The 18,309-nt window shown below is 47.2% G+C and overlaps 3 protein-coding genes across 3 annotated transcripts; 2 read left to right on the top strand and 1 right to left on the bottom strand.

Moving 5' to 3' along the window:
• Positions 1–314: 314 nt before the first annotated feature.
• On the top strand, positions 315–2,071 carry wu:fe05a04 (zinc finger protein 660). Its single transcript, XM_068758557.1, has 2 exons — positions 315–495; positions 1,059–2,071. Exons 1-2 carry the CDS (start codon positions 315–317, stop codon positions 2,069–2,071), a joined length of 1,194 nt encoding a protein of 397 aa, XP_068614658.1.
• A 2,615-nt stretch (positions 2,072–4,686) lies between these two features.
• si:ch211-79k12.2 (uncharacterized protein LOC568844 homolog) lies at positions 4,687–6,704 on the top strand. The gene is made up of 3 exons (XM_068758569.1): positions 4,687–4,713; positions 4,871–5,126; positions 5,215–6,704. The coding sequence occupies exons 1-3, from the start codon at positions 4,687–4,689 to the stop codon at positions 6,702–6,704; spliced, it is 1,773 nt and encodes a 590-aa protein (XP_068614670.1).
• Positions 6,705–7,082: 378 nt separating this feature from the next.
• On the bottom strand, positions 7,083–17,556 carry si:dkey-34d22.1 (discoidin, CUB and LCCL domain-containing protein 1). The gene is made up of 15 exons (XM_068758590.1): positions 17,457–17,556; positions 14,456–14,677; positions 13,785–13,922; positions 12,377–12,428; positions 12,229–12,301; positions 11,993–12,126; positions 11,839–11,876; positions 11,200–11,385; positions 11,004–11,116; positions 10,707–10,881; positions 10,526–10,627; positions 10,316–10,409; positions 9,663–9,700; positions 9,466–9,573; positions 7,083–8,567 (listed from the first exon to the last, which is right to left on the bottom strand). The coding sequence occupies exons 1-15, from the start codon at positions 17,554–17,556 to the stop codon at positions 8,167–8,169; spliced, it is 1,974 nt and encodes a 657-aa protein (XP_068614691.1). The 3' UTR covers positions 7,083–8,166.
• Positions 17,557–18,309: the final 753 nt, after the last annotated feature.

Consider the following 18,309-nt stretch of genomic DNA (forward strand, 5'->3'; position numbering starts at 1 on the left):
ATTAGCGTCAGCGTGTCGCTGTCTGAACCGGTCATTCGTTATCGCCGGTCCTTTCGCGTTTTGTTCGCTATTAATTCCGCAAACGGTAAAGACCTCGCGCATATCGGTCCGCCAAACATCGGCTGTCCCGCCAGGTGAGCGTTACTAAGGTGTAAATCCGCCTCCGTGTCAATAAATAATAATAAAAGAAGACCCGAACGGAGACCAGCTACTCGCGTAGTCGCTCGACAGGTAAGGTCACGTGCTTCGTTTACTGTAACCACGTATCGATCAGCCGCTTCCCTCTCACCAGCGTCGCTCTTCAGCCTGCGGCCATGTCTATCGAGTACACCATCGACATCCAGCTGACGGAGATGGGCTTTCCGGACGTGCTGACGCCGCGGGAGGCAGAAGTCGAGCCGGATGTGAGGGACGACACGGACGACAGCGACGGTTCAGAGGTTTACGATGAGGAAGAGACGGATGAGGAAGATGGCTGTGAGGAACGGAGCAGTGGTATGGCACGTTGAGCATGAAGCCATGTTTTAATTATTATCTCTGTGTGTTAATACACACACATACGCACACGCACACACACACCGTTTGAATCAGTGACATGTTTCTGCAGCAATTACAGCTATGTTTACTCTTCCTGCAGCTATCAATTATGAATTAATCTCACGCTCAAAACAACCCCCCCCCCCCCTCAAATGCACTATTACTATTTACGCTTGTTACAAACTTTGTTCTAAATGTACTAAATAGATTTCACACGGCTTCCTGTGAGGACGATCTTTCACATCGACAGATTTTTTAAGTCTTCACCTGAAGCGGTGCATTCGATGACCTTCAGTTACAAGGAAACAGTGATAATGTTAAAACGCTGTGACCTCATAATGATTTAACTGCTCAGGACATTAGCCCCGCCGTACTGAGTCGATAAAACGTCATCGCAAATGTGTGCTGCTGTCTCCATTCAGCTCTAATTACTTATTTATAAGATGGTGTCTTTAGGCTTCTCCTGCCGGCTGAGTCTTCGAACCTCAGACGTGATTTTATTTCATGTCCGTTCCCCACAGAGTCAAGTCCTTCGGGGGACTTCTGCTGCAGCGTCTGCGATCTCCGCCTGCCCTCCCAAGATAAACTCCAAGACCACATGAATCGACACACCGGAGCGCGGCCGTATTGCTGCGCCGAGTGCGGAAAGCGCTTCAGCCAGATTTACAACTACCGAGTCCACCTCCGCACGCACGCACAAGGCGCGGCGAATCCCCTCAGGTGCCGCATCTGTCGGCTAAGCTTCGCGTCGCAGGATCACTTGAAAGTCCACTTGTCCTGCACTCACTTTGAGAGAGAGTTTTACGAGTGTGACCTCTGCAAACGAGTGTTTACTTCCATGAAGGCGTGCGAGCATCACGTGCAGATACACAAAGGCACGGCGAATATTAAGTGTGACGCGTGCGGCCGGCGTTTCTCTCGAGAATCCCTCGCGCTCCACCGGAAGAGGCCGTGTCATCGCGTGCTCAAATGCACCGACTGCACGCAGACCTTTACGAAGAAAAACGCCCTGCTGAAACACAGCTTCTCCCACCTCGGCCTGCTGCCTTACACCTGCATACGATGCCGCTGCCACTACCGCCTGGCGAAGCTGTACCATCAGCACAAGTGCCAACCGCAGCACATTCACTGCGTGGCGTGTCTGAGGGAGTTCCCCAGTCAGGGGGAATTCCTGCAGCACAAAAGGGACACCGGCTGCTGGGGCAACCAGGAGCCGAAGACGGATGAGATCAGGTGCTTGGAATGTGGGAAGAGGTTCGACACGTCAGAGGAGCTGAAGAAGCACGCCGGGGCTCACCAGAGGGTGCTGAAATGCGCCGAGTGCGGCAAAGGTTTCCGGTCGGCCTTGCTGTTGATGTCCCACATGGGAGGACACGCTGGGAAGTCGCCGTGTCTCTGTCAGCGCTGTGGACAGGGCTTTCCCCATCAGCAGAACTACGACAGCCACCTTAAGGCCTGCGGACGGACGCCCCGGCCCGTGGTGAGTGTGGACGCCGTTTGTTTGTTTCGTGCTGCAGAAGCTGTCGTTATTTAGCCGCCGGCTGTCAGGAGATCCCTGTTGACCCTTAAACTCGCGCGCAGAGAGGGAAACTCCATTCCTGTTGGAAGGTGGCTTTAAACCTTCCTGGTGGCCCTCTGTTGTGATCTTGGAGATTAAGTGCCTCCTAATTTGACGAACATCTCACAAAACGTTCTGTTTAATTCATCCATTGATTGGCCTGTTTTTTGTCTGTTGTTTAAGAGTCCCTCCAAAAAGCATCAGGCCTTGAAGAGATCTTCACCTGAAACGAGAGAGCTCAATAGAAAGCATGACTCATCAAAACCGAAGAAGACTGTTCCCCTGCCTGCTGCCCCCGTGGATGATCGTAGTCCTTCAGGATTTATGACAGAAGGTGTGTCTGATGACGGTCCTCAGTCAAATGGGTCATGGACGTTAACCCTTGAGAAGCAGCCACCCCCAGGTGCTAAACTTCTCCTGTTTCTTCCCGTTGGTTCGATGCAAACCGATGGCCTGACGCTCCCATCGACAGCCTCTCCAAAGCCGCCGGGTTCAGCTACGCAGATCGAACTTCAACATCTTGGAGTGAGTGCTGCTCTTGGGCCGCTGCTAAATATACCCCTGGATTTGGTGCCTGGGGTCAAGCAAGGTGCAGAATGTGAAGCGCCTCTGGATTTGTCCAAGAAGAACCAGCCGTTTAAGTCGACTGGCGATGACCTTTGCGTAAAAAGTGAACCAAGGCAATTTGAAACCTGCGGCGATGCTCAGATCACCGAGAGACAATCTTGTAAAAATCACGACGGCGAGGTAACCGTTAAATCAAATCCAGGAGAGTTTGAAATGGATCCTCCCGAGCTTTCCCTTACTGACGTGAATGCAGCGCCCTCTGCTCTCATCATAGACCTGAAGGATGAACCGCAGTCGGTGTTGATACAAGATCGAGGCTCTTCTGATCCTGATGTGGAGAAAGAAGCAGAACCTTCTCCATGAACGCCAAATGGGGGGGGGGGAAGAGTATTCCATCTGTGGAGGACGAGTCCACATCCTGTAAAAGGCACGCCGTATCGCACCGCACTTACGACCACGTAAACCAGACGAGGGCGAGGCGTCATTCTGCAGCCAGACTCGTGTGACGTTCAATGCTAGGTGTTTCTTATGCCAATTCCATTAGACTTGATGGGGGGGATGGGGAGAAGCTGGGACAGAACAGCATCCGTCTGCAGATGATTTGTAATAAGGATTTGTTTCTCTGCGTTCTTGAATGTTCTGTGATGAGAAAAAGAAAGAGACTTTTCTCACAATCCTGCAAAACTACTGACCCGTTTTCTTTTTTGCAACATTTGAGGGATGGGGAAGAAGCCAGGCAAGCCACCGGCAGGTTGACGTTTGATCAGCCGTGGCTCAACTTCCGTTTTAGTCTTTTAGCCAATTGAAGCAAAACATTCCAAGTAGTGACATTGGTTTTATCTGTACTTATGGTTAAGCATTTGGTTTGAGTAACCAAAGCAGATTGTTACTTAAATACTTAGAAAGCCTGTGCAAGATTTAATATTTTGGGTTATTATGGTTAATAGTTAATGAAAATATTTTATAGCATTCACCTGGAAACTTGTTTCTTGTAGATTATTTGTGTGAGCTTTTGTACTGTTTTAATATTTAAGGAATACAATGTTAGTAATTTTAGAATTGATGAATCTGCAAGTCTCTGATATTTTGCAAAGGCAAATAAACCTTTGTTTTTGATGTAAGATCAGTGAATGGGTTTTCCTTTATGTGCGTGAGAGAGTCTACACACGTCTGGTTGTGAGGTTCTTATAGAAAATGACTGTCACGGTAATTCCATTGAAAAGGACTACAATGCGTGTGTTTTTGTGGTACTGCACTCTTTACATGGTAAAACTCAAAAAGCAGTTTCACTCTTGACTTTGAAGCCTTGTCGAGCTAAGAGGAGTATAAATTTGTCAACTGTGAAACATGAAATGCCTTCCTTCGCCCGCAAATATGTTCCGTCACATTTTCAAGGTACAGATCTTCATTAATTTGTCATTCTGTGCTACGGAGGCACACACATTAATAAGAAAATGTTTACATCGTAAATATTCGGCCAAGTACTTTAGTCTCGACGTTGGAGCAGACGCCTGATTTCTTAAAGGAATTAACTAATAAAATTTGCATTTTACGTTTTAGATTAATGCCGAAAGTTAAAAATATCCACAAATGAGCTGTTGTCATATCACAAAAGAACCCGGATTGAGAATATATGCCTTTAAGTAGGAGGGACCAATCTCTCTTCCTTGGCTGGCAAAAGAATGACCCGCCCTGCTCGGACTCTGATTGGCTAATACTTGCTGTCTGCGTTGGTTTAGTTCCGCTAGGTTTCGTCACGGAGAGAATTGATTGGTTAGAACTATACAAATATCCGGCTAAGCCAATCAGAGAGAGGGTTAGGTAGATCGTGCCTTCACCATCCTGGGAGAAAGATATCAGCGTGAGAACCTTACGCTCATTGGCTATGGCTACAGTCGAGACGCAAGACTGTCATAAATAACATGTATGTCGTCGCATTTATTGTTTTGCGAGTCAGTCTGACATTTTGAAATCTTTGCGACGACGCTAAAGCCTTTCCGTCTGGCGACAGCGCCATTACATTCATGGACAAAGACAAGAGCAGCGACAATGTGAGTAAACATCCTTTAAATCAGACGATCCTGAGACGGAGCGATGTTTTCAGAGCAAGCTGTAAATGTTGTCCTTTTTAAATCACGTGAAATTATGCATCAGATGCATTTAAGCAACTCTGCTTTTTTCTCTCGCTCTCTTTTTTTTAAATGGCAGAGCCAATGCTCCTGGATGGAGATGCATCAGCTCATCGGTGATCTCATTACACCTGGAAACACTGAAAAGGACCAGCCGGACCTGCTAACCGCAGCTTGGGGGGGCGCCGGCGCTGCTGGGGAGGTTCTGGGGCTCAAGGGCGCTTCACCCGAGCTGCTGGAACAACCTCGATCTTCCCACGACAAGTCAGAGGCAGGCCGGCGGCTCCAGCCGGGGCCACCACAGAGGAAGGGCGAGTCCAGAGACAGGAGAGACGGTTAGAACTTCAGCTTTTTATGGTTTTTATCTTTTCATTGCAAAAAAACAAAGGGAATCACAGACATTCGTGTTTCTTTCATCTCTAGATGTGCATTATTCCTGTGCCTGCCCAGACTGCCCCTTCTCCACTTTTCCACCTACATTTGAGAACTTAAAACCCCAGCAGGCGTTGCCTTCACTGCCGCGCTCGGATGCGGCGTACCACAGGCATCCTACCGCCTCGGACGCTGAACCAAGCGGCGGCACCGACACGCTGGAGCAGGAGGCCAGGATGTCCAATCAACCCCAGAGGGAGGCGGCAGAAAGAGGGGCTCGGGGCACCGAGCAGAACGGCCCCCATCCCAGGGCGGCCACAAGCTCCGTGTCCCGTTTCCTGATCCCTTGCTTGCGTTGCCATGGCAGCCTCCAAACCTGCACCCAGGTTCTGAATCCCCGGGAAGGCGCCGCCTCCCCCTTTTCTCACACCCATGCCCGTCACCATTTCCATCACCACCACTGTCCTCTGGCATCTCGTCTCCCCTGCCCGCAGCTTGTACGCTCTCATGCTCCCCAGCTAGCCGGCCCCTTTTCCTGCGCGTGTTGCCAGCGCTCCTTTCCTGCCTGTACTCAGGAGCGCCGCCACCAGTACAGACAAACGAATGCTCAGCCACAGGAGGAGCGAGAAGGGGCCTCTGCGAGCGCCTTGCACCCCTGCATGCACTGCTCGGCCTCTTTTTCCCGTCCGTCTCAGTTGCTGCAACACCAGCACTCCGAGCACGCTCACAAGCCGCCGGGTTTCATCTGCACAGAGTGTGGAAGGACGTTCAACTCCCACAGCAACCTTCGCATCCACCTCAACGTGCACACAGGCGCCCGCCCCTACGCCTGCTCTGACTGCGGAAGAAGCTTCAGTCAGTCGGGCGCTCTGAAGATCCACAGACGCATCCACACAGGCGAGAGACCCTATTCCTGTGGATTTTGTGGAAAGGGGTTTCCCCATCTGGCAGGGGTCCGGGCACATCAGAGGACACACACAGGGGAGCGACCCTACCCCTGTCTCCAGTGTGGGAAATGTTTCACCCAGTCGGGAGCGCTTAAGATCCATACCCGTATCCACACAGGAGAGAGACCCTTTGTCTGCAGCTTCTGTGGGAAAGGCTTCTCTAATCGGTCTGGGATCCGCTTTCACCACCGCACCGTCCACGGATTGGCCCCCGAGCACGTTGAGGGAGCCGGAGGTGCAGCTCGTGGGCCGGCAGAGCGTCGTCGTCTACCGGGGCGCCCACGAACTCTACACTTAGCCAAAGTCGGGCTAAACACTTCCAAAACCCCAGAATCACACCGAGAATCTCCAGAGACAGCTGCTGCTCATCCGGGATCGGCTGTCGCCGGCGGCAACGAGAACAAATCCCAGTCAGAGGGTGGAAACCCAGGCAGCAACAGGGAGCTGCTTCTCTATGCATGTGAGGATTGTGGCCTGAGATTTAAGGATGCTCCATCCAGGAACAGGCATCAGACTCTAATGCACTACTCCTCTGGGGGGAGAGAGGAAGAGGAGGAGGAGGAGGAAGAGGAGGGAAGAATCACACACAAATGAGAGTATCGGTGATAACGATGTAGACTGAATGTCGTTGCTGCATCTTACAAGCAGACAATCCACTAATCGTTAAAAACATTTGTTTTATTGAATGAGAAAAGTCTTTGATTGCATTACTTATTTTTAAATTATAGGCTTAAGTGAACTTCTGTCAAACACAAATGTCCAACAAGGGGAGAGTTTTACCTTCTGTATGCACAATTCAGCTCATTTTCAATGTACGAGTTGTTTTTTGTTGAGTTTCACATCAACTCTTCGAGTGCCATTCACGTCTAAAGACGTTTTTCGAAAGCCAAACATTCACCGCCAACCCTGACATTGAAATGTGCCTCTCTTCAACGGCCAATAACTCCGGAAGGAAAAATGGGAGGAACACACTTTTGCTTTTTCTGATGAAAGAAGAGACTTTATTCATTTGGTAGGTTTTGAGTTTGCATAGTCATCGTAAAGAATATTCTGTGGGGCTTAGGAAGTCGGGAAAAACACGCAAAAACTGGGGCACTTGAGTTAATGAAGAAACTTTAGCTGGTTGGTACAGATCGGCCGGAGCTACAGCGCTCAAAGCCAGATTGAATTAAACTTCAACATCTTGTTGCAGCAATCACACACCAGCCCCAAAATTATATTTCTTAATTCAGTTATTTTCTTGTGCCTTATTCAGCAGAGACAATGTTGGTAAATTCATTGCTAAATGTGACAGTTAAATATAGTTATTGTGCAACAGTTTTGTAAACGGCGGATGACAACCACTGCTACATGACCCTTGTTATAGAAAAGAACAAAAAACGTACTTTAATATGATCAATATGAACAGCAATGCCTTTTCAGGCTTCTTTAAGTAACTTGATCTGTAATAATCACATCGCCTTGCTTATTGTGCCTTTCTGGATTACAATGTTATAACATACATCATAACCTAATGTTTGTGATTTTTGCTATGTTGTTAGACATAGTCTTCAGAAGAGAAACAGCAGACGTGTAAAAGGCCAAGAGAGCCACCTAGTGGTGAAACAGGAACACTGCCATCCAATCTGTTACAGCCCGCTTCTAATCTCAAATGCACGTTTTACAACATATTGAAATAATACATTGTGAAAGCTTTGTCAGTAACATTCACGAGTAAACAGGTATACGTTGAATGTGTTCTGTCAAAGTGCAGCTTGCGATTGAACATTCCATCAGTGAACAGCATCTCTGAGATGCGACTGAACCTGCATTCACATTACAGGATACTTCCACTGTACAACTACATACTTCCTGTAACGAAATATTTGCATCCGCCTGACTCTCAGATCGTTTGTGTTGCAATCTCATACTGTACATGCATAGTGGTCCAAGGTGACTTCTCAGCTTTGTGGACGTTGGTACCCTGGACAACGCTGTCCAGCTCTGTGTCCACTCGAGATCAACCCCAAGAGTTCCCTCATGACAGCCATAGCTTCCCTAACAACAATTACTTTGTTCACAACGGCCCCTCATCAGTGTCTTTCTGTATTAAGGAGTCACAAGAATTGGGCTCGGCGTAAACCACACTGACGGGCCGTGGACCATTGGCACGTAGCGCAGGAGTGCAGTAGCCGTTGGACAGCATTCTGTGTGAGGGGCAGTCATACTGGGAGTGGCTGGATGTTGCCCCGGCGCCAGCGGTAGCTGCTGGTGGAGGTTCCGGCGACTCAGGGGGTGGCTCGGTGAACGGGGTGGCGTACTCGGGCTCTGGAGGAAGAGGCTCGGCGTACTCCGGGAGGTTTCCAGGAGTATCGTAATGGTTGAACGTAAAGGGGGCGGTGTAGCCTTCATCTGAGGAGGGTCTAAATGTTGACCCAATCTTCTGTCCAATGGCTGCAACAGCAGGCTCAGCATAGTCTGGAAAAAAGAAAAAAAAAACAACAATAGCAGTGAAAACTGTGTCGGCTTTACCTGCCGAGATAAGAAACAGATTAGAGTCAGTCTGTTATTCATGTTGTATTCAAGATTCAGCATTTCAATGAGTCCCACAAAGCAATAGATCAACATGCCGCTCCTCAAAGAGACCACCAACTGTCATTTATAGTGCCCAAAAATCTATTTTAAAGTAACTTTAAATGTTGTTTTTCCTGAAAAGTTCTGTTTCTTCTCTACGCCAGTCTCATCTCAGGTCAGTCGAGCACCTGCAGCAGCTGTGCAGCCTCAAACAACAGCCTCTTTCAGACAGTCACGGCACAACAGCGCTAAAATGAATCCGCTTCTCTGTCTCCAAACTGAACACATACGTAAAGACGTGCCATTACCTCACAGTGAAATGCCCCTTCTCTGGGGGGAGAAGGCTGAGATGGGGACTAGTGTTGGTGGTGGGGGTTAGGCTAGCGCCCTTTATTGAGCTACAATTAAAGGGCCTCTTTCAGAGAGGCTCCGCGTCCCAAAGAAAGGAATGTTTATACTGCGACTGGGTGACGGGCTGAGGCCGGACAAAGAATGGACAGAGCGTGGATGGAGCCGTTTGCCTGTCAAGCCTGGCAGGAGCTCCTAAAACTGACCACTGAACACAGGACTGTTAGAGGAGAGGCAGAGCGCTCAGCATGAGATCACCGGTAAACTCTGAATGGGCAATGAAGAAGCTACACAAGGAATCGGCTGCAAGTAATAAGTTATTCGCTCGTATGTCAAATAGATTTTTCCCTTATAAAATAACTGAAGAAGAAAAATGTATCCATTCCGGCCATCAAAATATACCAAAATCAACAATAATAATAAAAAAATAGTTTTTTATTTTTTAAATTCTCACCATTAAGAGGAGGGTTAGGTAGAGCATCATGGACGTTCCTCTCCAGAGGGTAGGAGATAAGCTCTGATTGTGGGCAGGAGAGGTTCTTTGCTTGGAAAACCTGACAACCTGTGCAAGACACAAAACGCGTAGTCAGAGGCCTTTAAAACGAAAGACGGAAAAACACCGGGGAAACAATCAAAGAGAACTCGGCTTACCTTTAGGTAAGGAGTACTTGATTTGTGAATCCTTTTTCCTGATGGGAGGGGATGAATGATAAGAGTTAAGATAAGTTACATACTAACATTAATTTGTGAAGTATGCCATGACTTCATATTTTGTATAACCAATAAAGATGAGGTTCAGCAGAAAAATGATTTCAATAATGGATTGATGCTTCAGTCATTTCTAAGGCAAAAGTGTTTTAGGATTAAATAAAAATAAAGTTATTTACATCACTCATCAACAACCATTAAATGAGAATGTGTGTCCAATCGTTGGACCGGTGGTGTGTATACAGTTAGTCGTCGACTTGCGACAGTTCGACCGCACCGGTTCTTCTGTGACGTGTTTTAACGACGTGCTGGAAAGCGAGCGAATCGAGTGCACGACGGTTTCAGCGGTCTCATCCACGACGTCTGCCGAGAGGAAACGGTCTCTTTATACGCCTCATTTACAGAATCATGTTGCAGCGTAATACACTTACGGTAATTAAACACGGGCCGACTTACGGCCAAATCGGCTTACGGCCGATCCCCTCGGAACAAATTGTGGTTGTAATTCGACGACTACCTGTATAAAAATATATCTTAAATAGCGCGTGCACACCGTTCTTGGAAAATAAACAAACGTAAAGTTCAACAGTATCTACCTTCGTTTCCACCAGACTCCCGCCATCAAACCACTGCCACACATCAAGAGTGCCAGAACCACTCCCACTGCCACTAGAACTGGCTGACTGGAGGCTGCAGGTGGAGGAACAAACGCTTGTCAGCAAGGGATGCTTGCTTTATTGCTATGCAGACAGTGTTTAATATGAGAGACAGATATAGCGCGTTTCTGATTTAATAAAAGCACATACTGATTCTCGTTTCTACTAGAACCGGGCCGTCTGTCAGGGCCGGAGAGGTGTGGCGCGGTGTGACCATGTTAACGTCGATGGACGGAGACTCTGTTGGAACACCTTCCATATCCACAAGTACTCGCATGAACTCACGAAGTCAACATTCAAATTTATTCCCGCTAATTTTAAGAATGCTCACCGGGTGATGAGCGTAACCTTGTTGTGACCTTGGACACAGGGCAGCCCAGGACTTGGACCTGAGCTGAGGCTCGGCCATGCCAGCTCAGAGGCTGTAGCCGAACAAACCGAGTCACTACAGGAGGAAAAAAGCTGTTGAGAACCCGAAGGTGGCCATCAGTATAGGCCTGAAACACCTGGGGACCATGACAACCAAGTTATTGAGTCATATAGAACACCATTCAGCCTGCACTGTAGATTTAGACGCCTCAGATCTCCTGTCTATCACGTGAACATTGGTGACTTCTGCATGTCGCACCCTTTTATCTTTTCTGAGTGCTCCTTTGTAAAGTTTCCAATTTGATCCGTCCTTGCTGAAAAGGAGGACGTAGGATTTGATGCACCCGTCATGTGATCCTGTTGTTATCATCCCTGGGGGGGGGGGACATGATGAAATGGTTTAAATTAATACAGAGACACACAGAAACACAGCTTCATAAGAAATAAACGTTTACCTGTTATAGTGCTCCTATCGCTCAGCTCCAGTTCCACCCATGGCTTCGGATCACTATCCGCTGCTACCCATGATAGGAACTGAGAGCCCATGTTCACGGATGTCCAGGACGTTGTACGCTCCTGATCGGTCCTCTTCCAGTAAGACGAGGCATTCACACCAGAAATAGTCAGAATGCTGTTGCATCCTGTTTGGGAAACAGGGGAGATGACGGGATCAGGATTTATGGTTAAGAGCTCAAAAGAATAAATGCAAAAAAAAAAAAAAAACACGCACAGACGAAGCGAAAAAGGTGCACAGCTGCTCTCCTACGACAGGTCGACTCAAACCGAACCGACTCGGGTAGACGCCGCCTTCAGGTCGCCTTGGCTCCTCTGTCTGAATTCCGAAAATCTGTTTGCGAACCGAGTCGTTTGAGAACCGAGGTTCCACCGTATTACCTCGACTACCTTCTTTTATGCAATCCACATTGATTACTCTACGAACAAAAATATTCTGCAGATGTATCTTTTCACTGTGCTGGATCACGCGCAAGATCAATAACTCACATGTAGTAAACAAAATAACCTAAAAACAGAACACTGGTTATGTCCGTGAAGAAGTGAAACAACAGTGATGGAAGCCGCGTGTTGCTCGATACCTTTAGTGAAGAGCAGCTTCTTATCAGATAATGATCCCCTGTCAAAAACAGACAGCTCAGTCAGTCAGTGCAGAAGCCGCTAAACCAAAGTTAAATAGAGCGTAAATTTATCTCCAGCTAACAAACAAAAAACCAAAAACATAAGCGGACACACATTTTTGAAAGGATTCCATTCGCGAAGGTGGATTCATAGAGAGTGAGACTTCTCCCACGAGTCACGGCAACACGGCCTCCCAGGGCGTCGGACGCAGCTCCAGCATGGACGGCAGACTTGCATAAGACCGAGGTCTGCCATAGAGAACATGGGAAGAGTATTCACAATGAATTCTATTTTTAACTTGTACCTCTATACACATATATATATATATATATGATGAAATGAACACTTACATCTCTGTAACCGCGTTCAGAGCTTCCCCAAACATCTCCGGTGACATTCTTACACCCAGCAGGGCAGTACACACTGACAAACAGGAGAACAACGTGAGGAACACTCACTCCTACACTGAAACGCACCGTCTTTTGGGAAACGAATTACCTCAAATGCTGCGAGCTAAAGTGAGATCCTCGTTGTAAACAAGATATGAGATCTGCAACAGCAAAAAATACAATTAAGATTAAGTTTTATTGTCATTATATTTCACGCTTTTTACACCACAAACACACAACAGTATAAAAATGTCACCCGAGTACAGGGGCCCCTTGATACAATCACACACATGCACCGGGGCCCCAGAGCATGCGGAGAGGGCATAGGGTGAAGGCGCCGCCATGATCGGCGCACCCGGATTAATTGCGGGTCGGTGCCTTGCTCAAGGGGCCCTCGGCAGTGCTCCGAGGGTAAAACTGTCCCCTCTCCAGCCACCAGCACACGTTCCTCATTTCGTCTGAGCCACTGCCGCCCCTAAATAAAATACAACTGATTTGTGCAACCTTTCTAATACGATGAGTTGGTGGACTTGAATTGGACCTTGAATGACTTGGTATCTCTGGGGGACATAACACACACACACACACACACACACACACACACACACACACACACACCACACACACACGATCCGTGCGAGACATGTTCTCAGTGTGCTATATTAGGAGATGAGCGGTCATCACTGTCCATGTGGCTAAGCCCTTTGTTACTATTTGTCACAGCGCACGGAGACAGTGACTATATGATCACTGTTAACAGACCGTGGCGTTCACATCCGACCCCGGGCTGAGCTTCACAAACAACTTAGCTGAAAACAGGAAACCATGACGTACGCCGCCGCGCTCAGACGAGTCCATTCAGAGAAAAGGAAACTACTTCCAAATATAGATGAGCAATGTGACTCAATGAATCCACGAGTTTGTTAAACCGATAAACAGGAAGGACCCCGGCCGTGGCCATGTTTCGCAATTTAATCCGCATTATCTATAAACCGCTTTTAATGTCAGTAGCTAAATAAAATGTTCTGATGTTATACGCTGTATTGCTGCTGTAACGATGGTAGAGAGTTCAAATACATGAGATTAATAACTACGGTACTAATTTATCAACCCCTGGATTGGAGCAAACATGAGGTCAGTGGTCTCCGACGGGCCGATGAAGAGGAGGGAAGTGGAAAATGAAACCGATCCACTACTGAAGACTAAAAGTTAGGCCTGAAGCTGAAAGACAGAATCAGCTTGTGAGAGAAAATAAATGGCCCCAAGCAAAGATTGCAATGGATTCTGAATGGCAATAAGATACATGCACTCACAGCCACACACTCCAACCCACAAGTGCACGTACACAATTACACAAGGACAAATATTCAGACACGGTGTTACAATCGCACCAGTCTAAACTCGTTACGGGAAAAAGCCTATTTCTTCAGAGATGTGACCCACACAGATAAGAACTTTAAAACATTCATAGGAAAACACAAACAGAATGAACCAGTAACACGTGTTGCTACCGGTACCTGGATACTGGTCTGTGGCGTAGGACAGCAGAAACCCTCGTCCAGAGCGGTGTGGACCCGACTGGAACTGTACGGTCACTTCATTGCTGCTCAGCGTCACATTCTTCAGCGCTGCAGCAAGTTTTCCACACAGCGGGCCTGCGAACAATCATCCAAACCCACATCACAGCAGAGAACACAAACAGAAAGGCTCGACTAGCATCGTTCGTTCCTTTGTCAACACATAGGCTGATTTATGTCAGTCTAAGCCTATGATGATTTCCTGTTACGCTTTGCATCCCTTGCCTGCCACCGTGAGCCATATAATGTCACGTGGAAACCCTGCATATAAGAACACCTCCCCATCAGAGGCATGCAAATATCTCAGGAGGCAGGCTGCGCGGAGTAACAGCGATAAGCACGAAAGGCAGCCTGGCAGAATCGTTCTACCTCATGAATCTGTTAACACGGATTTTAGTGCGTGCCCTCAAGACGCAACCTGATACACCTGGTCTGAAGATGGGCATGTGTCTATTGCGAAATCGTGTCTGCCTCTTCAGCTAGCAAGTCCGTGAAATGGCCTCCCGTGTATTCCCCAAACAGGGCTATGGCATATAAAAAGTAAATCAACAGGTATTCGAGAAAAGAATCAACAGAGGAGGCGAGGAAATATCTGCAGTAAACGAGTTTACCCAGGATGAGTTCTCCATTCTTGTCCGTTAAAACAAGAGAGCCATTCCTGCAGCCTGGACTGCTCTCGACGTCAAAATCCCCAAACAGCAGCCTCAGCAGCTGCCCCTCTGGCCCCCGAAGCCTCCACTTGCACCAGGCGTTACTGGGGTAGGTGCCCGGATAGCTCTGGGAGGCCAGCGTGCCGGACTCTGCGGCCAGCACCGTGTGTCCACAGCCGTTACCTGAGCAAAGACAAGCAGGAAGACTTGTAACGGGCAGAGAACACATTGGGACACGTGCAGGGACAGTTCCTCTCCTAATTTAGATGCTTAGTTACTTTACCGATTCAGAGTACAAAATGAAAAACTACAATGCAGCAGTTTAGATGAAGCATTTTTATTCCCCGGGGAGAAAACTGCAAAGTCTGAAGAGATCAGTCACAGATTTCACCTTCACCAGTTCTAACATGACGAACAGACATGAGCCAGCAATGCGGAATGTGCATAATACGTACTTTTACTTTGGTAACTAGTATATTTCTCAGATGCATTTGTTTGTATAAATACTTGTATAAATACTTTTACTTCAGTGGTGCGTTTCCTCCACCTCTGATTACGTCTATTTATTTTACAGAGCTGAAGGGTAGCACAGAATAATTACGTTTCACTTGTAGACAGCATTAGGAGACGAGCGCCTCGATCAATCACATAATTGCAGACAGTTCATCAATTCTCCTTGATTAACAGAAAATGTGGGACTTCAGTTAATAATAGAGTAATAACTCTCTTCTGAACATGCAGGGCAGAGGAGTGCATGTCTGTACTCATCCATCCATCCATTTTCTCTATTGATGAGAGGACAACCACCAACTTGCAAGGGCTACAGACTACGACCTCTGGATGTACCACAAAGGATACTCTCGTAAACTGTTTTACTGAGAGAAAAAAAAAGATACGTTACTCCTGGCAGAAAAGGCGATAACACTACTTAACATTTACAGATAACATTCAGAGTAAATATAACTAAATCACAACTAGTTAGTTCTCTAATGTCTTGTGGGTCACAGAAAATCAAGCAGTCAATTCCCAAAGGGTTCACAGAGATATGTGGGGGGGGGGCAGGCACAAGACCAAACAACACAAAGTCGAGTGTTGACGTGTCCCAACAACGGTCAGAATGTGTAAAAACCCACCAGGGTCCATTTGGGTCTAAACATCTGCCCAGTCTTCCATAAAAGGCTCGTGGGTGTTTGCTTGAGGGGAAACGGGGGAGTCTCCCTCCACTCAGCCTGGCATTCTCCAGGTTGAGGACCAATCGGCTCCAAACAACATTAACCTTTGGATGCTATTTCGCCTCCTCAAGCTCCCAAAAGATTCCCAGGAAATGCCACAACAAAATATTGTGACAGTGGGTAACAGAGCGAAGACGGACAACCTTCCCGTGGGACGTCACGGAAGCTGCAATGCAGGGCCGGTTCTGGGCGGCCCGTAATCTCCTCCTGCTCACGGAACCCCCTCACCGACAGTCTCCTGGCTGCTCCTCACTTCAGACAGCATAAGCTGCAGACTTCCAGTCAGAAGTTTGGACACACCGTCTCACGCAATGTTTCTCTTTTATATTTCTTACTTTCTACATTGTAGATACAAATTGAAGATATGTGGGTTTCTACTTCACGGGTGAGCCTCGTCAGGGTTTCATTTTCTTGTGCTCCTAATGGAGTTGGGAGCAACAGTCCGGCTGTATAGAAGTCAGGATGGTTACGCTGTTGACAAGCCCTATCTGGCACCGGTTAGAACCCATAAACGGCAATAATCAATCAGTTCAGTAAAGAGAAGCAAAAGTTCATCATTATGAAGAGCTGAAGGTCAGTCAGTCCAGAAAATGGCATAAACTTTTAATCTACCCACCCCAAGTTGAGTCGCAAAAAGAATCGTCTCATGAGGATCGCCCCAGGAACAGACCCAAGGTCGCCTCTGCTGCTGAGGAGAAGTTCAGCCTCAGAAATCCCAACTTAAGTGCACCTGGGATTAGAGCCCAGCTAAATGTCAAACAGAGTTCTGGTAGCTCCACACATCCCTAAAATCACCTAACCCACGGCGAGAAGGCCGAGCGTGGGAAGCAGTAGTCAAAGCAAAGGGTGGCTACTTTAAAGAATCAGAAACGTCAAACACGCTTTGAGTTATTTCACATGATTTCTCTTTACATAATCTCATATGTCTTCATTCATGTCTTTGATGTCGTCAGCGAGGCTCTACAATGTAAATAGTAAATGTAAAACGTGTCCAAACTTTTGACTGGTACTCAAAACTGGACTCAAACTGTCCAGCCAGACAGAAGAGCGGAAACCGAAGCGGTCCAGCGACCTTATTTTCCTCCCGGGGCTTTCTTTGCATGCCCTCACAGGTTAACCGTTAACCTGAGCGACCAGGACGCTGAACCTGCCACCGCTCCTCCTTGTCTTGTGAGTCAAAAACATTGTTGCCTCTAAAGGTGAAATGTTTCCCCATTAAATGAACCCCTGGTGCGTTCGTGCCGGTAAGAACAGCCTGAACCAGACGAGGTAACGGCCTGTAAACATGCAGGACATGAGGACACTTGAGCTCCAGGGACAGACAGACACAACAACGTTCTGCAGCGTGACCAGTAAATGACTGTTGTTTGCCTGAGTTTACGGACGGTCACTGATTCGTTACGCACAGGAACATCAATAATAAATAAATAAATACACCTGTGGGAAAGGTATGCGGATAGCTGGGCACCGTGACGTCACACGCGCAACCGTAGACCGCTTTTTGCGGCATAAATAATAAAGCCTTTTGTTACAAACTTAAACACATAAAGTTCAGTTTAGATGCGTAAAATCTATTCGACAAGAACTACAAATAATCTGCGCAGTTACAGATTTACGAACTTGACGGCGCAGCCAGTTCCTGAAATACAATTTATTCATTTCATTCAGGAAATCTCGCAGGAAATGTTTGCGCGTCTGACGCGGCACAGCGATCGATAAATGGTTCTCACCCTCCTGGCCGTGAACAGGAAGAACAGAACAGACGCTCGAAGCGATCCAGAGAACCGCAAGAGCAAAAACATCCTCGCTGCGTCCGCGAGTCGCGAACATGACTTCCAGAGCTCCGCGGGGAAATTACACGGACACGGACATTCCCGATCCCAGGCTGCGTGGAGGCTCTCAGCGGAGCGCGTAGCACAAACTACCGACTATTACTATTGGCTACGAGCCGAAAGCTCAGCCTCTCATTGGCTGGTCGTGAACAGCATAAACGCCTCTCATTGGCTGGTCGTGAACAGCATGATCAGCCTCTCATTGGCTGGTCGTGAACAGCATGAACAGCCTCTCATTGGCTGGTCGTGAACAGCATGATCAGCCTCTCATTGGCTGGTCGTGAACAGCATGAACGCCTCTCATTGGCTGGTCGTGAACAGCATGAACGCCTCTCATTGGCTGGTCGTAAACAGCATGAACGCCTCTCATTGGCTGGTCGTGAACAGCATGAACGCCTCTCATTGGCTGGTCGTGACAGGGCTTATTTTCTAAAGTCAAAATGAAAAAATATGCTAAATAACAAGATCAATTATGTTTCACATTATGTTTATTACCATTGCTGATATTTGTTTATTATTAATGCTGGCATGACTGTTTAAACAGTCATCTGTTAACAGTGGTAACACCATAATGAAAAAAATAAAATAATAATAATAATAATAATATATATATATATATATATGTATGTATATTATTTTATAATTTAACTAATTTCATCCGATGTTTTGTTGTATTTTTCAAAATCATACAGTGCTTATAGTTGTTGTTTATATATGATTTGAAGTAGAGGAACTTGTTATGTTTATATAT

This window comes from Brachionichthys hirsutus, chromosome 3, assembly GCF_040956055.1.
Source record: "Brachionichthys hirsutus isolate HB-005 chromosome 3, CSIRO-AGI_Bhir_v1, whole genome shotgun sequence".
NCBI classification, from domain to species: domain Eukaryota; kingdom Metazoa; phylum Chordata; class Actinopteri; order Lophiiformes; family Brachionichthyidae; genus Brachionichthys; species Brachionichthys hirsutus.